Raw genomic sequence first — 23,438 nt, 5'->3', positions numbered from 1 at the left:
GTTTGTGCTTGACGTAATCGGTTTTGAGTTTCAGCCACCGTAGCAAATGACGTCTCAACAGTGGCGCTAGGGGTTAGACGCATATCGTGTTGTTGCTCCTCTTGAATGATTAGGGAATATGCCTTGAATACCATGGGGGGTGACTGCATGAGTAGAATTTTACTCTGATCGGTGTAGCTCATCAGGAACTGAATGAGACAGTCTAACTACAGTCGATCATGCACGAATTTCATAGTGGATCATCGCTCTTTTGAGGTTGATTGCCATTGTGGTTGCTGGAATCCATGGAAGTTAGGCCTTAGATGCTTGCTCTGATACCATGAAAGAAAATGGTGATCAGAAAATATCCATGGAGAAGAACTTTTTTTTATTGATCTAGTTACATGATACACTTTATATAGAAATGTATAACAAAACAACTTTACAAATTAAGTAAGGTGGATCCTTATCATAGCTTCGATAACAACCCAACCCTCCTTATGAGGTAAGGATAAAGATCAAATGATATTATTTTTGAGCCGCTATGGTCCGGGCAGTATATTCAGAATGTGCAGTTAATATTTTCTGAATATTTGGGAACAGAAGGAAGAGGCGGCTAAGATTGGTTGCTTGTTGAATATGCCTCCATAAGTCCATGATTATTTTGAGGTTAATTCAGTGAGCTTAAAATTGTTCTATGGCACGTACTTTGACAGCTATGGGATCATCAGTGACATAATGCAAATCCATTTGCTCCAAATATTAGCATTGTTTGCTATGGAAACTCTTGTCAGCTTGGATGCAGAAGACATCAGGAATGAAAAGGAAGCATAGGTAGAGTTTTTCATGTCACAAACCTGCTAATTTGAGTTTCCAACGGTAATATTTCTTCAATGGTATAAATGGGCAGGTTTGGCATAAACAACAAAAAGAAAAGGAGAAAAATGAATATTGTCATTGGTGTCATAAACAACCAAAAAAATCAGGCCAATCTGGCCTTCACGGAGAAAAGCTAAGATGCTAAGACCATTTACACACAATTAGCTTCTGTAAGAGAAAATAGGTGAAGCAAAGGCGGCCGTGAAGTTTTTTTGAAAGAATAATATATCAAATTTAAATAAAAGAGAGAAGTACAGATGGCTGTGAAGTTGCCCATAAACTCTTAATTCTAAAAGCATGATGGTTTGTAGATCAGGGGTCTGCTCTAAAACAATGTATGACCTAATTGACATAGTTTTCGTTTCAGTGATCCATTTCATACCATCTGACATTTGCATATGGTCAGTACCTCCATGGACGTTCAAAATTGTTTTTTTGTGCTTTTTTCATTGCTTCCAAAGGATTTTATGACCTTGAAAAATTCATGTTTGCATTGCCAAATTTGAGTTCTTTATCTCAGACCAGCAAGGGGTCTGAGAATGGTGAAGAACATGGTATTTGGGCGTACTTATATTATATATGGCTGTCTATCTGATGGTGCTTAAATCGATGTGACAGACAAGCTGCAGAAACTACAGACTTTCATGGTGGTGATGAAGTGGTCTACAATGTCCATCGCTATTGTATTTCTCACAAGAAATTAAGAATCTATGGTTATGAATTTGTATATGTGGCAGTCATATGTTCAAGTGAAGTATAATTGTGCAAAATGTGAGATTAATCAATTGAGTGGATATTTCAAATAAGAAGCATATGCATACAATTTATTAGAAACTGCAATGTATTATATGTTCACACTTTTATGGGGTAAATGGCACCGGAATTGCATCATCAAGGGGGTTATTATCAGACATCTAAACACGGCCTCTTTTTAAGAAACAGCATCTTTGTTACAACACTTCAATTTGACCATAGCACGCTAATTTGCAAGTTGAGGCTGGGTGTCATATTTTTCTCAATTTTGCAGGAATAAAAAGGTTCCTGATTAGACAGTCAAAATGGATTATGTTCTGTGTACAGGTGATGCTCTCTCTCTCTCATCTTAACCTCCCAATTTGTTTTAGAAAAAATAGATTTATTTTCTTAATGCAAAAAATTGTACTTGGATTTTCATACCGGTCCATAAGGACGGGCCGTTATTCTAGTTTTTAATTATAATCAAAGGTGAATGTGATTTTTCTATCAAATCTGACAGATCTGAATCCAAATACGTGTAAAAAAATAGGATTTACTATGAGCATTTTACCATCCTAATCTGAATCTGAATTCAAATCCAAATCCGTTTTGTTGAGACCGATTAAATAGATTTGGTGTTGGCAACAATGTAACCAAATCCAAACCATTTAGGCTCTTTTTGAAAGCCAGCGTTGGAGAGGAGTTGAGAATGGTGTTGGGAGTAGAAATGAAAATGAAAGATGAGGCTGGAGTTGTCAAACATTCTTACCAGGATGTAGTTGAAAATGGCTAGTCTCCACTCCCAACACCATTCTGATCTCCCAAAACAGTGTGGTACCAAACACCAATTGAATACTCCAGTTCCCAAGCAGAACCTTATCTTCCTAGAAAAATAATCACCGGTTGCCAGGCCAGACCTGATCAGGGAAAATTTCATCTAAGGAACCTATTTTAGCATTATATTTCAAAAAGAGATCCTCTCTTTTTCTGGGCCCAACTTTTCATTGCAGCTGTCTGATAGAGATCCCAGTTGGAGTAGCTAAGGTTATACCAAGGGGGGCTCAGCATGGTTGGTATCAGCTATCGGAGAATGTCTCTTAGTGGTGGGACGTTGCAGGTTCAAATCCCAACGATACATTGAATTGAATAATAGCTGGTGGTGGTCTTCCTAACCCCAGCTTTGCCTTTTAAAAAAAAAAAAGCGTGTTCTCCTTATCGTCTCCTCATCTAATATCTTTTTTTTTTGCAGCGCACTTATCTTGAAAATACTAATGGGAATTGGGAATTGGGAATGTTGGGCAGCCTAAAGTTGGGAGGAAAAGGACTTGTGATGTTTCACGTGCGATTAAAACGGAAGCATCACATTTCAAACATAATGTGTTTGGTTTGGTTTGGTTTGGTTTGGTTTGGCCAACGAGAGTTCGGTAAGCTCCGGACGTCACGTGGTCCAAACCAATGTTTATAAGTGTTCGTGGAAGCCAATGGTTGGGGCCGAACACTGTTCTTGACAAGGCCAAGTACATCCCAACTATTTTTATAAAAGTGGAATTCAAACCACAAGACAGGTGGGCTCAATAAGTAACCCACATCCCAAAGAAAGTTCTTTGTCATTAAAAAAAATGAATATATCTGAAGCTTAATTCTAATTGATATAGATTGTTTGGCAAACTCGTGATTCGAGCTTGGATCCATCCCCTTCTGAGTCACCGAATCAGAGGGTTGACTCGATGACTCAAACGAAACAAAGACTATTTTATAGTGTAAGCACATGAATAAGACATGGAAATAACTAAACTTCAAGCTAATAGATAAGTTGCAAAAACATATAAATTATACATGATTATTAATTTTTTCATTGAACAATATTAGATTCTTCATAACAAGTGACTTTATATAAGAATTATAAATTAAAATAATAAAATACATGATAAAAAAAATATTTAATAGGTTGGATCACCAGTCCTGAATTGTGACACAATTAAGGTCCGATCCCAGTTGACTCAAACAATTTTTAGAGTCTACTCGCCAGGTTTGCCAACTATGATTTATACAGGCAACTCATGAAAAGTGTTAGGTTTACATGAAGGATCCTGAAAATGTGTCCCTCAGAGCACATTTGGAAGCATGAAAAAAATCCTATAGGAAAAAAAAGACTTGCGAGAAGTTTGGATATAAGTTTTCCAAAAGAAGAAATTTTGCTTGTTTGTATAGCATGAGAAAAATGGGCTAAAAAGTACAAGAAAGAATTGTGCGGTGAAAATTCTCTCCAGCAAAATCATCAACACCAATTAGATCATAAAACTACATGAAGGATCTCCCAAGATTGAAAATTGGCAACCTATTATCATCCAACCTAGCACATCATAATATAGGATACAAACACTATATCTTATATCCAATATCAACAACTATGAAGAAAAAACTCTCAAGACAAACCCTTAGAGCAATTCAACAAATAATGGTGAACAACAAAGAAAGAAGGAAAAAACCAATAAAACATCTGATAGATCCAGAGGCCCATACATTATCAACAATAAAAAAGATTAAACCTTTCAAGACCAAACCTTCACAACAGATAATTGTGAAGAACAATGGAACAAAGAAAATACCAATAAAACATTGGATAGATGTCCTGAATAACACAACCAGAATCCCACTCTAAGAATACACAGCACCCAATCAAAAAGATATACATAATGTTCCTACTGTTCATCACACAAGCTGAAACTCTCACACCAAAAAATCATGAAAGAAAGACCAAAAAACAATACATTATCAATCATAAACAATCCCATGGAAAAACAAGGAAAAAAACACCAACATCCATAATCTTCACAAAAAAAACTCACAAACAACTCCATCACCCGTCAGCCAAAAAATGCACCCCACCAACCAAATGGAAGAAAATGCACTCCATCAACCAAAAACGCACCCATACACACAGAAGTGAATCGATCTGACCCACTAGAGAGAGAGAGAGAGACCTGGTAACGGAAGTAGAGGACGAAGGTGGGTGGCTGCATGGACGATGAAGGTGCAGGACGACTGTAATGTTGAGTCTCACCCTAGGAAGAGAAAGAGGGCTTTGCCCTAACCCAGAAAGATTTTGATATGAAAAAATTCTTCCACCCTCATTAGCTGAGGAAATTTTCTTTTAAAAAAATCAGCTTTTAAGAAAAAAATTCCTTTCAAAGTTTTTTTCTTGTTTGCAATAGATGGAAAAATTGCACATTTTTCTTCCCGACTTCCACTTTTCCTATTACTTTCCCACTTCCAAAAGTGCCCTTAAGTTGGGAGCTCAACACAAAGTTTTGATTCAACCACAAGGTATTTACACTAGGGATGGCAGTGGGGCGGGGCGGGGGACAAGGTCTCCACCCCCGCCCCGCCTCAAGATTTTATCCTCCACCCCCGCCTAAAGATTTTATCCTCCACCCCCGCCTTCATCCCCGTTTCATGTCCTCCATCCCCGGTTCAAACGGGGATGAGGCGGGGCGGGGCGGGGATATTGCGGGGAAAAGTGGTCGGGGTGGGGACGAGGCGGGGACGGGGCGGGGCGGGGAAAAGTGCACGACCATCCCCGCCTCCACCCCCGGACGGGGATGGATTTTAACCTTCGTCCCCGCCTCCATCCCCGTTTCATAACTTTCATCCCCGGTCCAAACGGGGCGGGGGCCCGCTTTCCCCCGGTCCACTGCCATCCCTAATTTACACAGAGCAGGATTAAGCGGAACATAATTGCACAAAATAAATGTGATACCGCATATCCGTGCACGGCATGTGTCTCTGGGCCCCACAAGTGCGTCAAGAACCTGTTGAATTTTGTGGAGACCACAGTCTGAGTCGAAATCTTTAGATGGGAAGGCAGATCCACAAGATAAGTAGGCATTTGCAGGGCTTCTGCTGTGAACTTTGTTATGGTTAACATGGCAACAGGAACAGATTGGTTAAGCCCATTTAAGTATGGACCAGAATGTAGAAATATTAATCTCCACCAGGCAGCTGTTCTGAAATTGAGAAAGCTTACTTGAAGGTAGAGATGTTGGTTCTGACCTGAAGCGTATTTAACACACACATCGTGTTCATCAATCTCTCAGCCAACGGTTAGATGAGCTGTCGGATCACTGTTAGCTCGCATGTAAATCAACTTATTCCACCAGAATCGCCTGTTCAGCAGGCAAGTTGAACAACATTGAGACCATAGACTTATCTAATAATATATTTTTAATGGTTGCTATATATTAGTAAACACTGCTCTCTCTCTCTCTCTCTCTCTCTCTCTCTCTCTCTCTCTCTCTCTCTCTCACACACACACACACACAGGTGACACATAATGCTGAGAGACATGAAAACACTGCTAAATTCCCATTGTTGTTGATACACATCACTGCTTTCATGATGCTAAATCTACAACTGGTTTATGTAAGAAAACAGTTACGGTAAAGCTTACTACCAAATAATTGATGTATGCATGTAAAATAAGGCCATTGTTTTTTTTGTTTTTTAAGGGAAAGAATAGAAACAAGTAATTGGAGGCCACAGCATAAGGCATTGGATAAATGAAGCATATTCCCAGATAGGTCCAATGAGGCTCTGTGAATGGAAAAACACCGACAATCTTGCAAAGAAAAGACAAGTTTGTCTGAGTGAAGCAATTGACATAGTATCCCTCCAGCTACTGTGAAGAAAAATCAGTGATCCATGCCGCAGATTGAAAGAGAGTAGCTGTTCAGGTAATGTCCCTAAGTCAATAGGATCAAGAGACGATTGCTTTAGCCTTTCAACAAAAAAAAGAGAGGATTGCTTTACTATGAAGGCAATTGGACTGAATAAACCACGAACAGACTAGTTCCTTATTCCTGAAACAATTACCAGTCTGGGTTCTGTATGAGTTTACCGATCTTGGTGGCTCTGTAAGTAAGCAGCTTGATATTGTGTGTTTTTCGTCGAATACATATGAAGTTGAAAATTTCCACAGGAATTATGCAGTTCGATATCAGAAACAATATCACGAGTTTAAAAAACAAACCACATCCGCCATCACCTGTAAACATATGAATTTTTTTCCTAAACTCTCCAACACTGCCATTTATCCCTAAACGGCTCCCAATTTGCATAATAATCACTCAAATACTTCTTTTTATAAATGTTTAGCCATGATCAAATGGTGTCTATTTTCATGAAATTCCCTCATAGGACTTAGGTTGTTGCTTCTGTTACAATACCCTAGCATAAATATTTCACAGAATACAGAATTTCCATTTGAACAATTTGCGAGATGATAATTTCTAATAGGACTGAAAACAATGTGTCAACGAATATAAGATTTATGTGAACATGGAGCACCGAATGCCAAACCTGTATATGAGATCTGTATTTTGCTTGTGCTTTAACAAGATAACCTCCATGTTGTTCAACAGTGAGCATGTGCCACTAAAGATGGAGGATCTAGCAAGTATACAAGTGCATCAATTTCAACTTTAACTGACCTTTACATTCCATTGGCTGATCAAAAGATGTTGAGGTTACAACCAGGGACAACTCTTGTTAATGGTTGAAGATTATACAGTTATAAATGGAATGAACAAAAATTAGAACCCCTTAAAATTTTGATTAAATAATGGGGCTTAAAAGCCAACAACAAAAATTGCATGAATTATGCAAACCACAGGCATCTTCAATGGAATGCCATCTCTTTACTTATTGATTACTTGGTCAAAAAATTTCAACCACCGACCTATCACTGAAAGCAGAGACTAGGATGAAGAGTGGATCATGAAGACCATTGCTCAGGCACCATGAGAAAGTAGGAAGACATGGCTTTCCTGAACCTCTTCTTATACTGTTTGGGTGAAATGACAGTGGGTGAAACATTTTTCGGACCACCAAGAATGGCAGCAGTCTTCACCCATGTCTCCAGATGCTTGTCCCACGTGTATTGTCTCATGAAATCAATTATGCCCAAAACTAGCTCCTTCCTGTCTTCATCAACTCCAACCAGCAATGAGTAGTCCATGACATCTATTGACTGGAAGTTTTTTAAAAACTATAATTAAGTAATAAACTAGAAAACAACATGATAGAAAATTTAGTTTAAACATAGACAAGGAAATTACCGCCAAGAAAGATGTATCATTCCACACAGCCCTCTCTAAGCTGCGCTTGGCCTTGCTCCCAAGAAATATTGGCTTAGTCCGAAGCACTTCCAACAAATTCTGATCTAGCAGAACCTTATTATTACCGGAGGTATCTGGATTATAACGAGATCGAGCAGAGCCCTTGAGATCATATACTCGTGATATCCTTCTCCCAAAGAATACGTTCTCCATCACCATCAAATCCATCTTAACTTCTTTTCCACTCTTTTGATGCTTTGTCGTGACCTAGACACACATAGCAAGAGATCCAAATAATAAACACGCAACAGAAGGATTTTAAGCTTAAAAAGATGATTCATGTACACAACCAACCTGATATATTCCAAGGACCTTCGCAAGGCATGTTGGGCTACCTGAACTAAGTGAATCTGATAGGTACTTGAAGTAATATGGAGCAAACTCCTCAAAAGATTCCAACTCCGTCTTTGTGACCTGCTTGACAATGAACCTGTCATCCAGAGTCTTTGCAAAATAAACATTGCTTTTTCCACCTTGGGCACTCCATCTACAGCAACGGCTCAGAGATTGCATAAAATCTATTTCACTTGGACAGCATTTTTTCCGCAAAGCATCAAACTGTTTTGCAAAATAACATATCACAGTAAATTTGACCTTGCCAGTAGGGGATGATGAATCATCACCAAACATCATTCTAAAATGTGATGACTTTGATGAGTCAGAGGTTAGGCTTCGCCTGGAAGACAAAACAGTTTCATCCAATCCATAGGTTCTAAACTGGATCTCCTCTGAATCCAGCTGATAGTTAATCTGATGTTGCACATGGACAATGTGATGGCCCATATTATTTTCATCCATTGAAAACTTCTTTTCAATGTCTTTAGATCCATTAGCATCAACTGATACATCACATACAAAGGCCTCATATTCCTTGGAATTAAGGGCATACGAAATTATGCTTGTAGGCTCATTGTCATAAACAGCTACAACTATATCATTTCGACCTGCTGACGGCAGCAGCAACCTCGGACCTTCACTTAACATGTGATATGAAGATGAAATAAAAGATGGCGTATAACTCAACACGAAATCAAATCTGTGAGATGCTGCAGGAAAATCCCTATAGTAGAACCTTCGCATATTTGGTACTGGTTCCCAAACCAAGCGACCATAATCCCTTGAAACATGGAAAGACTTAACCAAAGATAAATGTGGAGGAAAAAGGCTTCTCTGGCTCCTCTCTCGAAACCTCAGTACAGAATCAAAAGAATAAACTCTCACAGGAGCCATGATGTTCTTGCAAGCATTATTATCGCTTTGAATTGATGGGGAAACTGAAGCAACTCCCACAGTATCTGATGGTGAAACCTGGATGTTTAAAGCACTCGGAGACTCTGCAGTGCCCGTCCATGCCATATCTATCTTGTCAGAGAGATTGGAGGAACTCGATAAGGACATGGATTCAGATGCATCACTGAAATGGTCTGAAGTTACCTGAAGATCTTCAATACATGAATAGCCTTCAACAGCACTCCCCAAATTATCCAACGTGACTAGATTATCTGAATGTAGCTTGAGAATGTTCAGCTCTTCTGACAGATTGAACTCAGCAAAGTCTGTCGACTTATGTAAGGAACTATGGCACCTTGGACTGCTACCATCAAAAACAGAAGCAAACCTGGAAGTATTCTTGTACTTGGTACTATACACATCAAACTTAGCAGGAGATTTCTTTGTTCCAAGCAATGAGTCCAACAAGCATACGCGACGATCCCAAAGGTAAGAGTCTAGTAGAAGAGACCGCCTGAGGTAAGTAAACTCAAAGATACCTCCCCCTGGCAGCCCTTGTTGGTGATTGTCAACAAAAGCACTTTGCAACAAACTCTGTCAGGTTTTATCAGCAAGCAAATGCACTATCAAAATTTGCAGGTCTAATACGTCACCCACTTAACCAGATAAACAGAATAAGCTGGGATATTTCATTTTTGAGCATGATGAAGAACCCTGGCTGATTCCATTTATATGGTTAAGTTGGTAAATCCTAACACACTTCCATAGACAATCTCTTCCTATTTGTTAAAACCATCGTAGCCCAATCATAATTAAATAAATTAACTCTAATGTTGCCTACACATCGAATTTCAGATCAGACTGACTTACATCATATTCGCTTTTTTCAATTTTGAGCAAATCTTGAAGCTCTGCCATGTAACTGTGGAAGTCACTTAATTTCAAACTCTCACAACCAGAACTGGTAGCAGTAAATTTCTGTTCCATTTTCTGAAGTGCATCAAACACCTCAGCATAAAGGAATTTCATCTTTTCAGAAACCTGAAGGATAGACAAGGGAAACATTGTTAGTAATCCACAACTGGTCCTTCTTACCCTAGACATGAAATTAGTACTGATAGCATACATTAGCTGCCTCCCTTTTGATCCATTCCTGTTGACCCTGGCTTTTATATTCCAGCATTGAGGGTGGCAAAAACACTGTGAGAATGTCAATGGGAGCATAGCGGAAAAAGGCAATCATGTTGCCATACCTGTTAGAGCGAAAAGTCAACCATTCCAAATGCAGAACAAAGAAAAGGAGGTTCCGGACCAAGCCATATTGCTAAAAGCTAAATGAAATAAACACAGCGTACCCGTAGTAACGAAGGCAGTCTCTCTGCAGAGAGTGGCCACAGCTTGCAACTCGATTTGCAGTCGCGTGATTTGAGAAACTAAGCTCCAAAAACTTTCCAAAAGACAGTCCCCATGCAGCATCAGACATAACCACCCTTTTTGTTGCCTGTGAAACTCCATCTTTAAGGGCACACTTCATACATCTATGCCACATCCATATCTTTCCCTCACACTCCCCAGGAAGCTTCAGTGAAGGAAGACGCTTTACGCATATGGTCAGGCTACCTTGCTGATGGATATAGCATCGTACATGAGCTTCTGCCGGTTCATTACATGACCTGCAGCGAGATGCCTGATCCAAAATAGTGCAGTTAGTCAATCCTAACAAGATATGACAGAAAGTCAGATTTAAAAGGATTTATACATCTGGTACTATTGATAGCGACATACTATCTTACCTTACAGTTGTGATCTCCACAGTTTAGTCAAAAAAATGGTCTACATTATGATATTCAGATATTTAGACCAGTTTCTCTATAATGACTGAAAATCGATACAACGCACAAAAAGTTCATGATAATGAAACTCAGATATTGGGTTTTTTATGCTGAAGATAACTTGATCCAAAGCATATTTCTTATCCCCAGGATGTGTATTCCTTGCCACAAGGTGAAGCCAGCGGGAAACTATCCCTGGTGGGCAGGGAGGGAGTACTCATAGAATTTTATACCCTGGACACTGGAATAGGGCCATGGTCAATGTGGTACCCCTTGGCCCACAAGGGGATGTCCAAACAATAACAGTGGTTTCTGCCTGTTATTAAAAAAAACAATGATAAACACATCCACATGATCCAAGTATATAATAATTGCAACTATGACCTAGTAGATAGAACTATCATTTAATAAAAATGTTAAACCAATGTGAAAATGAAAAAGTAAGATGTTTAAGGTATTAGACCAACCTGATCAAACAGATCATCCAGAAGGAACCTTCCAAGTGGCTTATCAAAACTGCCATAAAATTTGATGCGTAAGAGCTGGGAACGTTCACATACTGTTCCTTTAAGCACACACCGGTTAGACAGCAAAACTAATATACTTTGATGTGTGTCAACTGTCGACAAAAAATCTTTGGAGACTTTTTTTTCTTCAACTGCACTGAATACAATTTTTTCACAAGCACCATCAGCCTTGCTTTGAAGTTCCGGAACCCCTCCTTCATCCATCAGAATTCCCCCAGATATCCCTGTCAATTGAATCACCGAACACATTTTGTCACCAAATGAATGTAATGAGAAACCCTTCAGCTCCTCACAGTGAGATTCAAGATATGAACTTGGGGTTACATATGAAACAAAAGCATCAGGAGCCTTAGGGGATGTAACCATACCCATATCTCTAGTTGTTACAGAGTCCAAAGCTGTAGAAGATAAAGGAAACAGGCAGCTCAAATCTGCATGCTCATGCGATAACTGTCTTCCATTGTTTTCTGAACGAAAACTTGATCCCCACTTATTTTGTGTTGGAAAGTCCATCTTAGAGGAAGAAGTCAGTGCTAGCTTATTGCGAGGACTGAAACTTTGAAATTCACCTGCAACTGAGTAGCTGTCAATTACTGAAATGGTTTTACCAAAATTTGGGGGCTTCTCGGGTAAAATAATTGGAGGCTCCACATGAAGTTTTGGCAGAGTTGCACCCTCATCAGCAAGGAAGGATGTCTCTAGAGATAAATGATAAGCTGCAAAGACAGCATAGTGGAGAACATGTTTAACCTTCTTCAGCTCTTCATGAGAAGCTCCTCTCAATAAAACCTTGAAAAAAGATTAATACCAATATTAGTCAATAAATGGAACATTATTTTAATATATGTCAATTTTGGTCCATAAATCTGCAGAACTGTCTGAGTAGCAGGCACATTGGTGAATCAATCATTGACAAATTAGAGTGTTAAAAGAAGGAAATTTCACCCCCTTCGGCATATTACGACAAACAGCACCAGGAAAATAAGAGAACAGTTTTTTTAGTTTTTGCAGAGATATTCCAGTAATTTCAATACACAGAACATACTTGCAGCTGGAGGACATTCACTTATTTGTGATTCATAGGTCACCCTGGTATTTTGTACATAAAGGTACACCTTGTTCACACGATGAGCATGTAAATAACCTTAGCGCAATTTTTTGGGATTTCATCTCCTAGGAAACAAGTTGAGGAAACTTGATTATTTTACTCATCTTCGTCCAAAATACAGTACAGGTAAATAAATTCACCAATGAGCATTTTAGTCAACATCTCACTACCAAATTAGTGCTTTTCTGGGCATCCCCGCTTGTTAAGATATATATATATATTGTTGTTTTAGTCAATTAAAGTTGACTTTGACTAGCCGTTGGACTAGCTCCAACAGCTAGAGAGCCCTCTCTCTTCCTCTCTTATAAATATTGGTGGGTGTGTGCCTCCTAACGTGAGAGTGATGGGTAGTTTTTAGGTTTTGAGTGTTTTAGTGTATTTTGTAGTGAGGTCTTTATGTATTTTTAATGTTCATTATTAATGAAATCTTTTATTCACAATATTTGTATTGAATTTGTTTTAATATGTCTTCTTTATATCCAAATGCATTTTGGTTTGGCATTTTGATTTCGGTTGGAAGTATCTTGGTTTCCGCACCACTTCGTGACATGGTATCAGATCAAGGTATTTGATTGATATACGGCTTGGACTCAAGGTTCCCATGTTTTGATATGTTGGATCTCTACCTTAAGATGTATTTATTTTTTTCAAAATCCTTTATATGGCATTGTGGCTATTTCTTGGGCATTAAAAATTTTATGGAAAAATGTGTTAAAAATGTCTTTTTGTTCCCAAACTATTTTCAAAAGTTTCTCCTCTAATACATGTTCTTTGTAGGCATTAGAGTATTCATTTATTGGAATTAGATGTTATAAAATATCTTTTTGGTATATTGTGTTTTTGGCTTTTGTACAAGCTTGTTTGTAACTTTATAAATGTATGTGTAAAAGCATGTCTCTTGAGTGTATTGCCTTGAAAAATTATGTGAATCCTATATATTTGCCATATGTGAGCTTTCTATTTCATATGATGTGATACTTAAGAATTTCAAATTCTTGTATGTTTTTCATGCCTTGTATCCTATGTCACATGGACTCTTCCTTAGGGTCGCCGCACCTGCGTCGTGGCACCTGGTGTGGCTACCATAAGAATCAGCCGCACTGGGTGCAATCAAACTTCTCTGGGTGCGGTCAACCAGCACCCAGGGTTATAAATGTCCAAAAATGGACTCGGTCAGCTATGACCGAGTTCATTTCAGTCCAAGTAAAAAAATAAACCACAAAATTGTGGTTTGGGAGGGATAGGGCACAATTGCGTAAACCTCCCACCCACACCTTCTCGACCCCTCCTTTACCTCTCGTCCCCACTCCTCTTCTTCCTACGGCAGCGGCGACGTTCTCCTTCTCTTCCGACAAGAGTGACATCTCTCTCTCTCTCTCTCTCTCTCTCTCTCTCTCTCTCTCTCTCTCTCTCTCTCTCTCTCTCTCTCTCTCTCTCTCGTTGCCACAAGGGTTGGGTTAAGCCTGCTAGGTTGGGCTCCTGGGTTTGGCAGAACCAGAACCTAGGGTTGTTGGGTTTGATTCTGCTGAACTCAGGGTTGCTGGGTTGGGCTCTGCGAAACCTAGGGTTGGGTTCGGTAGAACCAGAACTCAAAACTAGATTTAGAAGAACTAAACACAGGCTTGCTAGGTTCTGCTCTGCTGAAACCGAACCCAGGATTGGGTTTGGCAGAACCTGAACCCTGGGTTGCTGGGTTCTGCTCTGTTGAACCCAAGCCGAGGTTCGATAGAACGTAAACGCAGGGTTGTTGGATTCGGCCTTGCTGAACCCAGGATTGCTAGGATCGACTATGTTGAACCAGGCTTAGGTTCAGCAGAATTCAATCTTGTTGGGTTCAGTAGAGCTTAGGCTTGACAGAACCTGAACTCAGACTTGGGTTCAGAAGAACCTGAACCCAAGCTTGGGTTTGATAGAACCTTAATTCAGATTTGGGTTCAACAGAACTGAACCCAGCATGAGCCTGAGTTCGACAGAACCTTAATTCAGATCTGGGTTCAACAGAACCGAACCCAGACTGAGCCTGGGTTCAACATAACCTAAAACCAGTGTGGGTTCAACAGAACCGAATCCAAGTTTGGGTTAGGGTTCTATAATTCTATTCTAAATTTAGCCAATTGTTTGACTTGTTTGATTGGTATGCAATCTGCTTGACTTGACTTGTAATTTGTAGTTAATTTGACTTATTGCATGAATTTATGCATGATGAATTGATGATAGGATAACTTTTTTTATTTCATTAGTAATGCTAACTTAAAACTATTAAAGTATATACATATATACCCTCCCCACACCCCCACACCCAAGTTTTTTTTAAGTGCTGCATCATTGCACCCGCATCCGCACCCACACCTATGTGACATAGCTTGTGTTATTATGACTTTAAGTTCAATAATAATGCCATAAATGAATTATATGTTATTAAATTTGTTCTCATTAAATTTGCTCTCATGAGAGTGTTCTATAGGCATATCATTTGCATATTGTATGTGCCATTAATGATTTTTCAAAGATTTTGTGTGGCATGTGTTTTTTGTCTTAGTGGTTTTAAGCTATTACCTATGTCACATGGGTGCGGGTGTGGATGCGGGTGCGGGTGCAGGTGCAGGTGCGGGTGCGGGTGCGGGTGCGGGTGCGACACGGGTGCGGCGCAATTTTAAAAATTTTGGACACGGGGACTCTGCTATATATATATATATATATATATATATATATATATATATATATATATATATATATATATATATATATATATATATATATATATATATATATATATATATATATATATATATATAAGTGCATGACTGTGCATACAGCACAGTCTGTGCATAGCTCAGTCACTGTGACAGTGCACAGCACAGCAGTGACTGTGCACAGTCACTGTGACTGTGCATTGTGCACAGCAATCTCTTTATATATATATATATATATATATATATATATATATATATATATATATATAACAAAATATATATAAAAACATTTTTTTTTAGTTTTTTCACCCTAAAATAGACGAATATAGACTCGGTCAACATTGACCGAGTCCAAAACGAGGACAGACTCGGCCTCGATTCGTTGACCGAGTCCGGGCCGTGTCCTAAGCCGCACCCGTGTCCACACCTGTGTCAGGGCGTGTCGACTCGGGTGCGGCGCCTCCCTAGCCGAGTCCGTGTGACATAGCCTATTACTCTCTTATAAATTATTATGCAAAATTATTTTGTATGGATTATGATCTATTTTGTAAGCATCCTTGATTGGTTGTACTTGTGCATGATCTTGGATTTTTATATGGCTTGCTTGTATTACCCGTGCTAGTGGTATATTTTGGGACTAATGGATTGTGAAGTATTGTTGCATATTATCATCAATAAAATATTATTTTGTTTATGCTCTTGTGACCCCTTGTGTGGATGTTTGTGAGTGTACCCCTTCGTGGGTTTGTGAGTGAATCCCATAGTGGGTTCCTTATTGATGATTGTCCACTTTTGTATCAATTTGGTGGACTTTGTTGGTGACTTTTGTATCAATGCATCTTGTGTTCTAATAAAATATTATTTTTCTTTGTGTATGCCCTTAGTGGCACTTGTGCTTGTGCACTTTGAACTTGTTAGCGGACACTTTGTTAGTGCCTAACGGTGCCTCACCTCTTGTGACTTGTCATTTTATTGCATCATATTCATTCAAAGTTTTTTTTCTCCCTTTATTGTTTTTTATTTGAAACTTTGTTTTCCAAATCAGCTCTTATATATAAACTCCCTTATTTGGGATTTAATTTTTGTGGGTTTTTGTTCCTTCTTTTGACATTAATTTTGCCCATCACAGAATTTTCTTCAATGCATCCTCTTTTTTGGCCCTTTGAGGTGAGTTGTGTGCACCTCGATGTTGCAAAACCAGAGATGTTTGTTGAGGTGAGTTGTGTGCACCTTGGTTTTGTTAGTTTAGATTGTTGGCTTATAGTTCGGCTCTAACTAACATTTGTTTGATCTTTGGTTCTGTGAGTGTGTTGTATCACTCATTTGTTTATTTGGCCATTGTTATTATGTTGAATGCTTATGTTTATCAGTGATGGCTATCCGTTTTTAAAACAATGGTGGTTCGAAAGTTTCTAAAATTTGTTATTCTTGTCTTAATTTGTATGTTATTTTCAAATCATCTTTCTTACCTTATCGATGGCACAAGTTTGTTTTCATTATAAGTTCTCTTTACCTATCATGTTTCTCCACTCATACTTTTTATTTGAGTATTTTCTTTATAAAAGATTTTATTTTATCAGTGTGGCAAGTTATATGCACCCATTGAAATTGATGTTGTTTACAATTTTATAATCATTTGTGAGATGAGGGATGTGCACCTCTTGTGGTTGTAGATGGTTGTTATTGTTAGCTTAGATAACCGATATTGCTCGTGCATGGTCACTGGTTTGGTTATTGCTGACATTTGTGTTTGATCTCTTGTCCTATGCTATACTTGAATTTTGAAGATATTGAGTTGGAGGCCAAAGAGGTGATTGCTTGTAGTGAGCAAAATGTTGTTGATATTTGCAAATCATATTTTGTTTGATATGGTATGTTTTATATGGGATTTTCTTTTAATCTCTTCATGTACTTTCTAATCTTTTTCATTGTCTGCTTTTCCATGTATGGAAAAATGTTTATTGATAAATTTTCATGCATCTTATATATATATATATATATTATCTGTTTTAAGTTAACACTATGTGTTATGTATTTATATATAATATAGATAAAAATAGACTTGATTAGGGTTAACTGAATCTATTTTTGGATAGAAATGGACCTCAGTGTGGTTGACTTCACCTAACACAAAGGAAGTTGTGTCCAAAGTGTCGCACCCGCCTGGGTGCGGGTGCGACACGGGTGCGGTGCCCTGTTAGAAGAGTCCGTATGACATAGACCAACGGCTAGTCATTCTAACCGTTGGACTAGGTCCAATGGCTAGTCAAAACTAGCTGTTGGCTAGAGAGCCCTCTCTCTTCCTCTCTTATAAATGTTGGTGGGTGTGTGCTTTGTAAAGTGAGAAAAAGAAGGGTAGTTTTTAGGTTGAATGTATTTTGTGGTGAGGTTTATATGTATTTTTAATGTTCATTATTAATGAAATCATTTATTCACAATATTTGTATTGTATTTGTTTTAATGTGTCTTGTTTTAATGTCTCTTGTTTGTGTCCAAATGCATTTTGGTTTGGCATTTGGATTTTGGTTTGGAGTATCTTGGTTTTCATGCCACTTTGTGACACAGCTAAGTATGGGAGTGTGTGACCACTCACTAAGGTCAAGAAATTTTCTACTTGGCAGCTCATTCTTTAATAATGTATCGATACATAACAGATATGCAAGTCCCCTACAATTTTCTCATTTTTTAGTCATTCATTCCTTCCTGAGAAGGCATTTCCCAATCCTAAGACATTGTTTTACATCACGTGACAGGTTTGGGGATACAGTACATTAATCACTTGATTCACTCCCATTTCAACTTTTTCAGAACTCCAATCCATGCCAGCTCAAATGGACGCAAGCACATCTTTCCTGTCCATGTTAAAGGGTTATTGAGGATTCTGTTAGGAGCATATCTTATTGGCTGTTAAACATGTCAAGCAAGACAATACTTAATATCATCATAAAATAGTATTACCCTTGTTTGATCCTGTGGAGAAAAAAAAATCTTTTAGCAAAAGAGGTGATATTTGCAAACGGCAAGCAGATTAAATGTATCCATCAAGAAAAGAAATGATATGGAAGTTATATGCTGGCACTATAATTCTTGAATTAAATAACATTAATGAAACCTAGATGAAAGCACAAAGGTCAATGACACATTTAATTCAATAGAATATAACAGTGAACACAAGAAGCAGATGGATACATCTGCCATCATACCACTGCCTACATGAAATTTGTTCAACATTTCATGTCCTTTTATAGGCATTCTAAAATTGTGCATACAGTAATATTTCACACTCTGGATTGACCCAATTCTGTGCCCAGGCCAGGTCCGACTCAGGCAGGACAAGGTCACTAAAGTGAGTTTTGTCAAGCTATGGATACAATCTATAATTCAATCTCACTTTGAGATGTCATAATAGACAATAAGTAGAAGTGACATTTCAGCATGAAATCTAATTTTATATGAAGGATCAATATTTCAGGATAAAAGTGAGCATAATGTTACCGTGCAGCCTAAACGCCTTGGGCAACCTTCAAAAAACATCAAGGTCTTCATTGATTTCTTGTTAGAGTTATCATTAGATCGACACTTCTCAACAACTCTTTCCAGCCGGAAAATTTCACACTGCCCCAACCTTGGTGAAATAAGATTATCAACAGAAGGAATGATTTGAGCACCTGTGCACCTAGCAATGCGCTCCAAAAGTGGTCTTTTAACATTTAGCACCAATGATATTTCCTTGGCCAGCAGATATTCTTGAGCATAAGATGATACACTTTTTTCTACCAACAGAACATTTGGACGATGGGACTCTATCTTTGAAACTGCCATCTTGATATGATCCATCTCCTGATTAAAGAAAAATGTAAGATTTCAGAAAATGCTCAGGAAAAACAATTAACATAAAGTCAACAACCAACAGGTATAACAATGAAAACATAACCTGATCAAGTAAAGTACCAATTGATGCTAGCTGATTTGGAAGCCTTTGATACTCCAGTGCTCCTCCCAGCAAAAGCAACCTGGGATTTCTGTACTGTGAAGTCATACGTTTGTGCTTTATGTTTTTTGTACAAACGACCCCCTTAATCAGAGTACTGTCAAATGCAAACCCCTTCATTTAGTACAAAACAGTATAGGTGAGAACTAAGAACCTAGGCAACAAAAATAACATCCAAATCGTACCTATCCCTCGGGTATCCACATGCTATGCACTTAACCTTTACATAATCAACAGGATCCATGCTGCCACCACCACTTGTATCAGGTTTCACAAAATTTGCAGCTTGCCATGCCAATGAAGTAACTATCTCCAGCCAACAATCCTCTGTTCTGTCACTCCCTACAGCAATGCCCTCTCCTTTCAACAGCTGTGAGACAAGAGCCCTGAAATGCCCATGAATTACAGCTCTCAGAGGTTCCTTATGCATCTCATTTGATTTGTCTCTGTTTCTTATGGGATCATCTCCAAGGCTACTAGATGAGAAGTAAGCATCACCGACACCTTCGTCATCATCATCAGATTTGAAAATAGTGTTTTCTACTTCATCCTCCTTGTCCTCTGGTGGTGGAGGCAACCAAAAGATACCATCATTTTCAAAATCCAATGTCAGATCAGCTTTTTGGCTTTGATTCTGATATATAGATAATTCATCAGTGTCTTGATCAGCACTTTCTATACCCTCAGCATCTATGCTAGGGATCCTTAACATCTCCACTTTTTCTTGAAACAGCTGAGCACAATCCTGCGACATTGCACATTCCAGTTGGACATCAGGCATAGGTGAAGCAGTTCTCTCAGGACTAAAGTTCACGACAGTTGGACTATCAAAAGGACTTGAAGTGGCCGACTTAAAACTGTACAGTTCACTTCTAGTGTAATTGCTACTGGCATCTATATCGTAAATATCTTGATAGTATTCACATGTTGGCATCGAGTAGTTCTTCCCAATATCATCAGCATCCGTAAAATAGCATGTTTCTTCCCCATCACTTCTACAAACACACAAAATCCAATTATGATCCAAAGGTAAACTCAAGCAACTTAAAAAAAAAAATAAAGTTCTTTGATTCATTAATTTCACATGATAAAAAATAATTAACCATAAAACTCTTATTATGACCTGTCATTCATTCGAGTGTGTGAACAATTATATCAGTATAGAGGAAAACTTTACCTCGTAGAACATCGAAGTGAAATTGGTGACAGCGGATTTACAGGGGAAGGAATGTTGCCATCTGCGAATTTATTGGACCAACATTGCGCTTGTAGAAAATGACCGAGAAAATTAGCATGGTCTGGTTCAGAGACTGGTTCATTGGGGCAATCTCCACCACCACACGATGAACCTACTTTAGAACAACCGTCCATGGTAGTACTATCGGCTGTATCACTACTGAATGATGAAGAAGGCTGCACACAGTTCTCTCCAGAAGCCACAAGGAGGTGATTCTCAGGTTGCCCCACTAGCATTTCCTGCCCAGCCGGACAGAAACAAAGCTTACACAACCCAATGACCTGTTTCTTGCCCAAAGGGCTTCCTATTTTACAATTCAGTGTCACAGAAATATTGTCGCTTTGCATGCATCTCACACAAAATAGCCTGCTGCAGATTTGGCATCGATATTCTTGGTTGAACACATTGAAAGTCGAATTGCACCCATAGCACATACTGCAAATTCCATCACAATTCCAAATATCTCCAGAACTATCGGACAAATCACCCCTCCAATCTATCCAAGCTCTCACTTTCTCTACCAGATTCAAAAATGAGCTATCCAGTATGTCCATATACATATAAGCAGCCCTCAATCATGATAGTTCAAGCCCCTCCTTTCTCTTGTATTGCTATTTTTAAGGGAAAAAAAACTATGAAGAAACAAACAAACCCAACCTCTTCCCTAGAAAAACAGTGGGGATTTCAGGTTGAATTACAGAAGAAAGGGTAACAAGAAAACTCTAAACGTCTTCAACAGCAAAAAGAAGGAAATTTTACAGATACATAAAAGAAACCCTCAGTTCAAAACAACAGGGTGGTCATAGGATTGGAAACCGAGATCGAAACAAACGATAACACGACAGTTTCCGATTTCTACCAAATGGTTCGCAAAGATTGCGCCGTGTAAATGAATACCTATGCCTAAAAACAAACGTTACACCTCTCGAATCATATCAAAAAGGTGGTCACATTCAGATTAACGATTCAGTACATAACACTTTCAAACACCACCAACATTTCCTAACTCCCTAAGTTCTCTATTACCCTAATTCCCTAAACCCGTCAGCGTATGACAAACCTCCTTGAGAAACCCAAAACAACTCTCAACGGAGAAGGGTAACACAACACCCATACGAAAATGCACAGGGATCCCTTAAACTATTTACACACACACAAATCAAAAGAAAGATCACCAAAATCCCCCCCAAAAAAAAGAAAGAAAAAAGCAGTTCAAAACTCAACGAAAACCCAAGCTAGCCTATCCCCGATTCATCGAGAAAGCATCCGAACAACTCCTCTAGCATGAGGTGATCGAAAAACCCTACAACCCCCTAATTCCCAACAACAACAAAAGCATCAACCACAAACCCCACAATCGAAAACGAACCAAAAAACCCATCACTCATCTCCGAATTCAATAAAATTCCGAAGAGTACAGGATAATTTAAACAAAAATCCCAGATCTCATAAACGCCTTCTGAAACGATGGACCGAATGAACGAAACCGACGAAAAAAGTGGGAAGACTTATCTGAGAGCAAGAAAGAACAGATCCTATCCCCCACAAAACTCAAATGATGGTGAGGAGGAGGAGCAAGAGAAGCAACAGCAACGAGGCGACGGAGAGGCCCCTTTCTCTTCTCCTCCTCGATGAATCTTTATCTCTCATCATTCTGAATCTCATCGAAACCACTCATAACATGGGAGGAGAAATAAAAAAAACCCACAAAACTACTAGAAAGGAACAGGAGAGAGGGCCTTCTCTCTGCGCTCCTCGCCTCTACTTCTCCACTTTCTCGATTTTTTTGAAGTGGGTTTGCATTATTTTATTGAATGGTGAGAAGAAGGGGGGGGTTGCTTTTGGTGCTTTACTTATGGAAGTCAGCAAAAAAGGAGGAGTAACGATGGGGGGTTGCAGAGCAGGAGCAGATGCAGCTCTAGCGATGTGCCGAAAGGGGAGGGGGGACGGGTTGGAAGGCATAGACCTTTATCTTATGGGGCTTACCGGATTTGCCCCATCGAGTCTCAGGTATGGTCCATCTTTTGGGGTCCCTCCCACTGTTTGTAGGACGTTTTGACCATGAAAACTGAGACTTTTCTTTTCTAAAAGCCTAAGCTAAGGAAAAGAAATATCCTTAGTTGGTGAGTGTTTGGTTAGTAAAACCATAATTACCAAAGACACAAGGGGTTTGGCATAGTAGGATAGGGCCTACACCATTTGACGGTCAGTCTAGATTCAAATCTCATGGGCGTCACCCCCTGCCTAAGCTCAAGCTTGATGAGTAAGCCCTCAGAATTTTACGCCAACATGAATAGCGACCTAAGTACGGCAGGCTGAGCCAGCCCAGCTAGGTCTCTGTGTCTGAGACGGTTTCTCCGAGTAAAAAGAAAAAGAAAAAAAACCATTGTTACAATGTATGAAAAAGAAGTGAGGAAGAGTCAAAAAAAAGTTGTATAAAGCTATTTGTGAAAGTGATTATACAAAGTGGAGCTTCCACCTTGTGGTAAAGAATGCAATCTGCCGACTATCAATTGGTGATGTTCATAAGTCATTCTTGCCAAATAAGCGGAGTGGTGGGACGTTGCAGGTTCAAAACCCCAGTGATACGTTGAATAATAACTGATGGGTCTGCCTAAACCCCTTCTCGCCTTTCAAAAAAATAACAACAGGAGCCCTAGGAAGGGAATTGAGATTTTTAGGATTTGATGGTTTCTTGTTGGGGTTGGAATTCCAAATGAGAATTGAAGTATTTAAATAATTGCACGGAAGAGGATTGAGTGAAGTTGTAGATCAGCTTCTTTTCGAATAGAACTAATGTTTTGCTGCTCGAGTTATCTTGGGTAAATGTTGAACCCAAACCTGTCCTGAGTAACATAATATATGGTTCGCGTTTAGGTTATGATTCTTGTTGTCTTATATATTTTTATGTAAAAAAATAATTCCAAGCGACCTCTAAGTTACGTGGGTCAACTCTCAAATTTTATGCTCTTGTTATTTGGACAGGTTTGAGTGATACCCGATCAGTTGCCCCTAGTTGAATGGATAGTTTTCGACCCATTTCTCTCGTTA

At 38.9% G+C, this 23,438-nt stretch overlaps 1 protein-coding gene across 2 annotated transcripts; it reads right to left on the bottom strand.

The window, feature by feature from the left end:
- Window positions 1-7,043: 7,043 nt before the first annotated feature.
- LOC149816208 (putative 1-phosphatidylinositol-3-phosphate 5-kinase FAB1C) lies at window positions 7,044-22,237 on the bottom strand. Of its 2 annotated transcripts, none has more exons than XM_089987387.1 (12): window positions 20,328-22,237; window positions 19,336-20,145; window positions 19,094-19,247; window positions 18,655-18,999; window positions 11,727-12,147; window positions 11,299-11,582; window positions 10,355-10,686; window positions 10,126-10,252; window positions 9,870-10,040; window positions 8,064-9,593; window positions 7,710-7,976; window positions 7,044-7,621 (listed from the first exon to the last, which is right to left on the bottom strand). In XM_089987387.1, exons 1-12 carry the CDS (start codon window positions 20,945-20,947, stop codon window positions 7,367-7,369), a joined length of 5,316 nt encoding a protein of 1,771 aa, XP_089843513.1. In that variant the 5' UTR covers window positions 20,948-22,237; the 3' UTR covers window positions 7,044-7,366. The 2 variants fall into 2 exon arrangements, with proteins under 2 accessions (XP_089843513.1, XP_089843514.1); XM_089987388.1 differs by having other exon boundaries at window positions 19,336-20,142.
- Window positions 22,238-23,438: the final 1,201 nt, after the last annotated feature.

Source organism: Nuphar pumila, chromosome 14, assembly GCF_984573655.1.
Source record: "Nuphar pumila chromosome 14, dmNupPumi1.hap1.1, whole genome shotgun sequence".
NCBI classification, from domain to species: domain Eukaryota; kingdom Viridiplantae; phylum Streptophyta; class Magnoliopsida; order Nymphaeales; family Nymphaeaceae; genus Nuphar; species Nuphar pumila.
Note: the sequence above shows the minus strand (reverse complement) of the source record. Positions and strands in the feature narration are given on the sequence as shown.

Coding starts and splice junctions, on each gene's coding strand:
- LOC149816208 (XM_089987387.1), bottom strand. CDS start 20,947: ATGTATATGGACATACTGGATAGCTCATTTTTGAATCTGGTAGAGAAA. Junction 20,146..20,327: donor TCACTTCGATGTTCTACGAG/GTAAAGTTTTCC, acceptor GTGTGTTTGTAG/AAGTGATGGGGAAGAAACAT. Junction 9,594..9,869: donor TTGAAAAAAGCGAATATGAT/GTAAGTCAGTCT, acceptor AAAACCTGACAG/AGTTTGTTGCAAAGTGCTTT.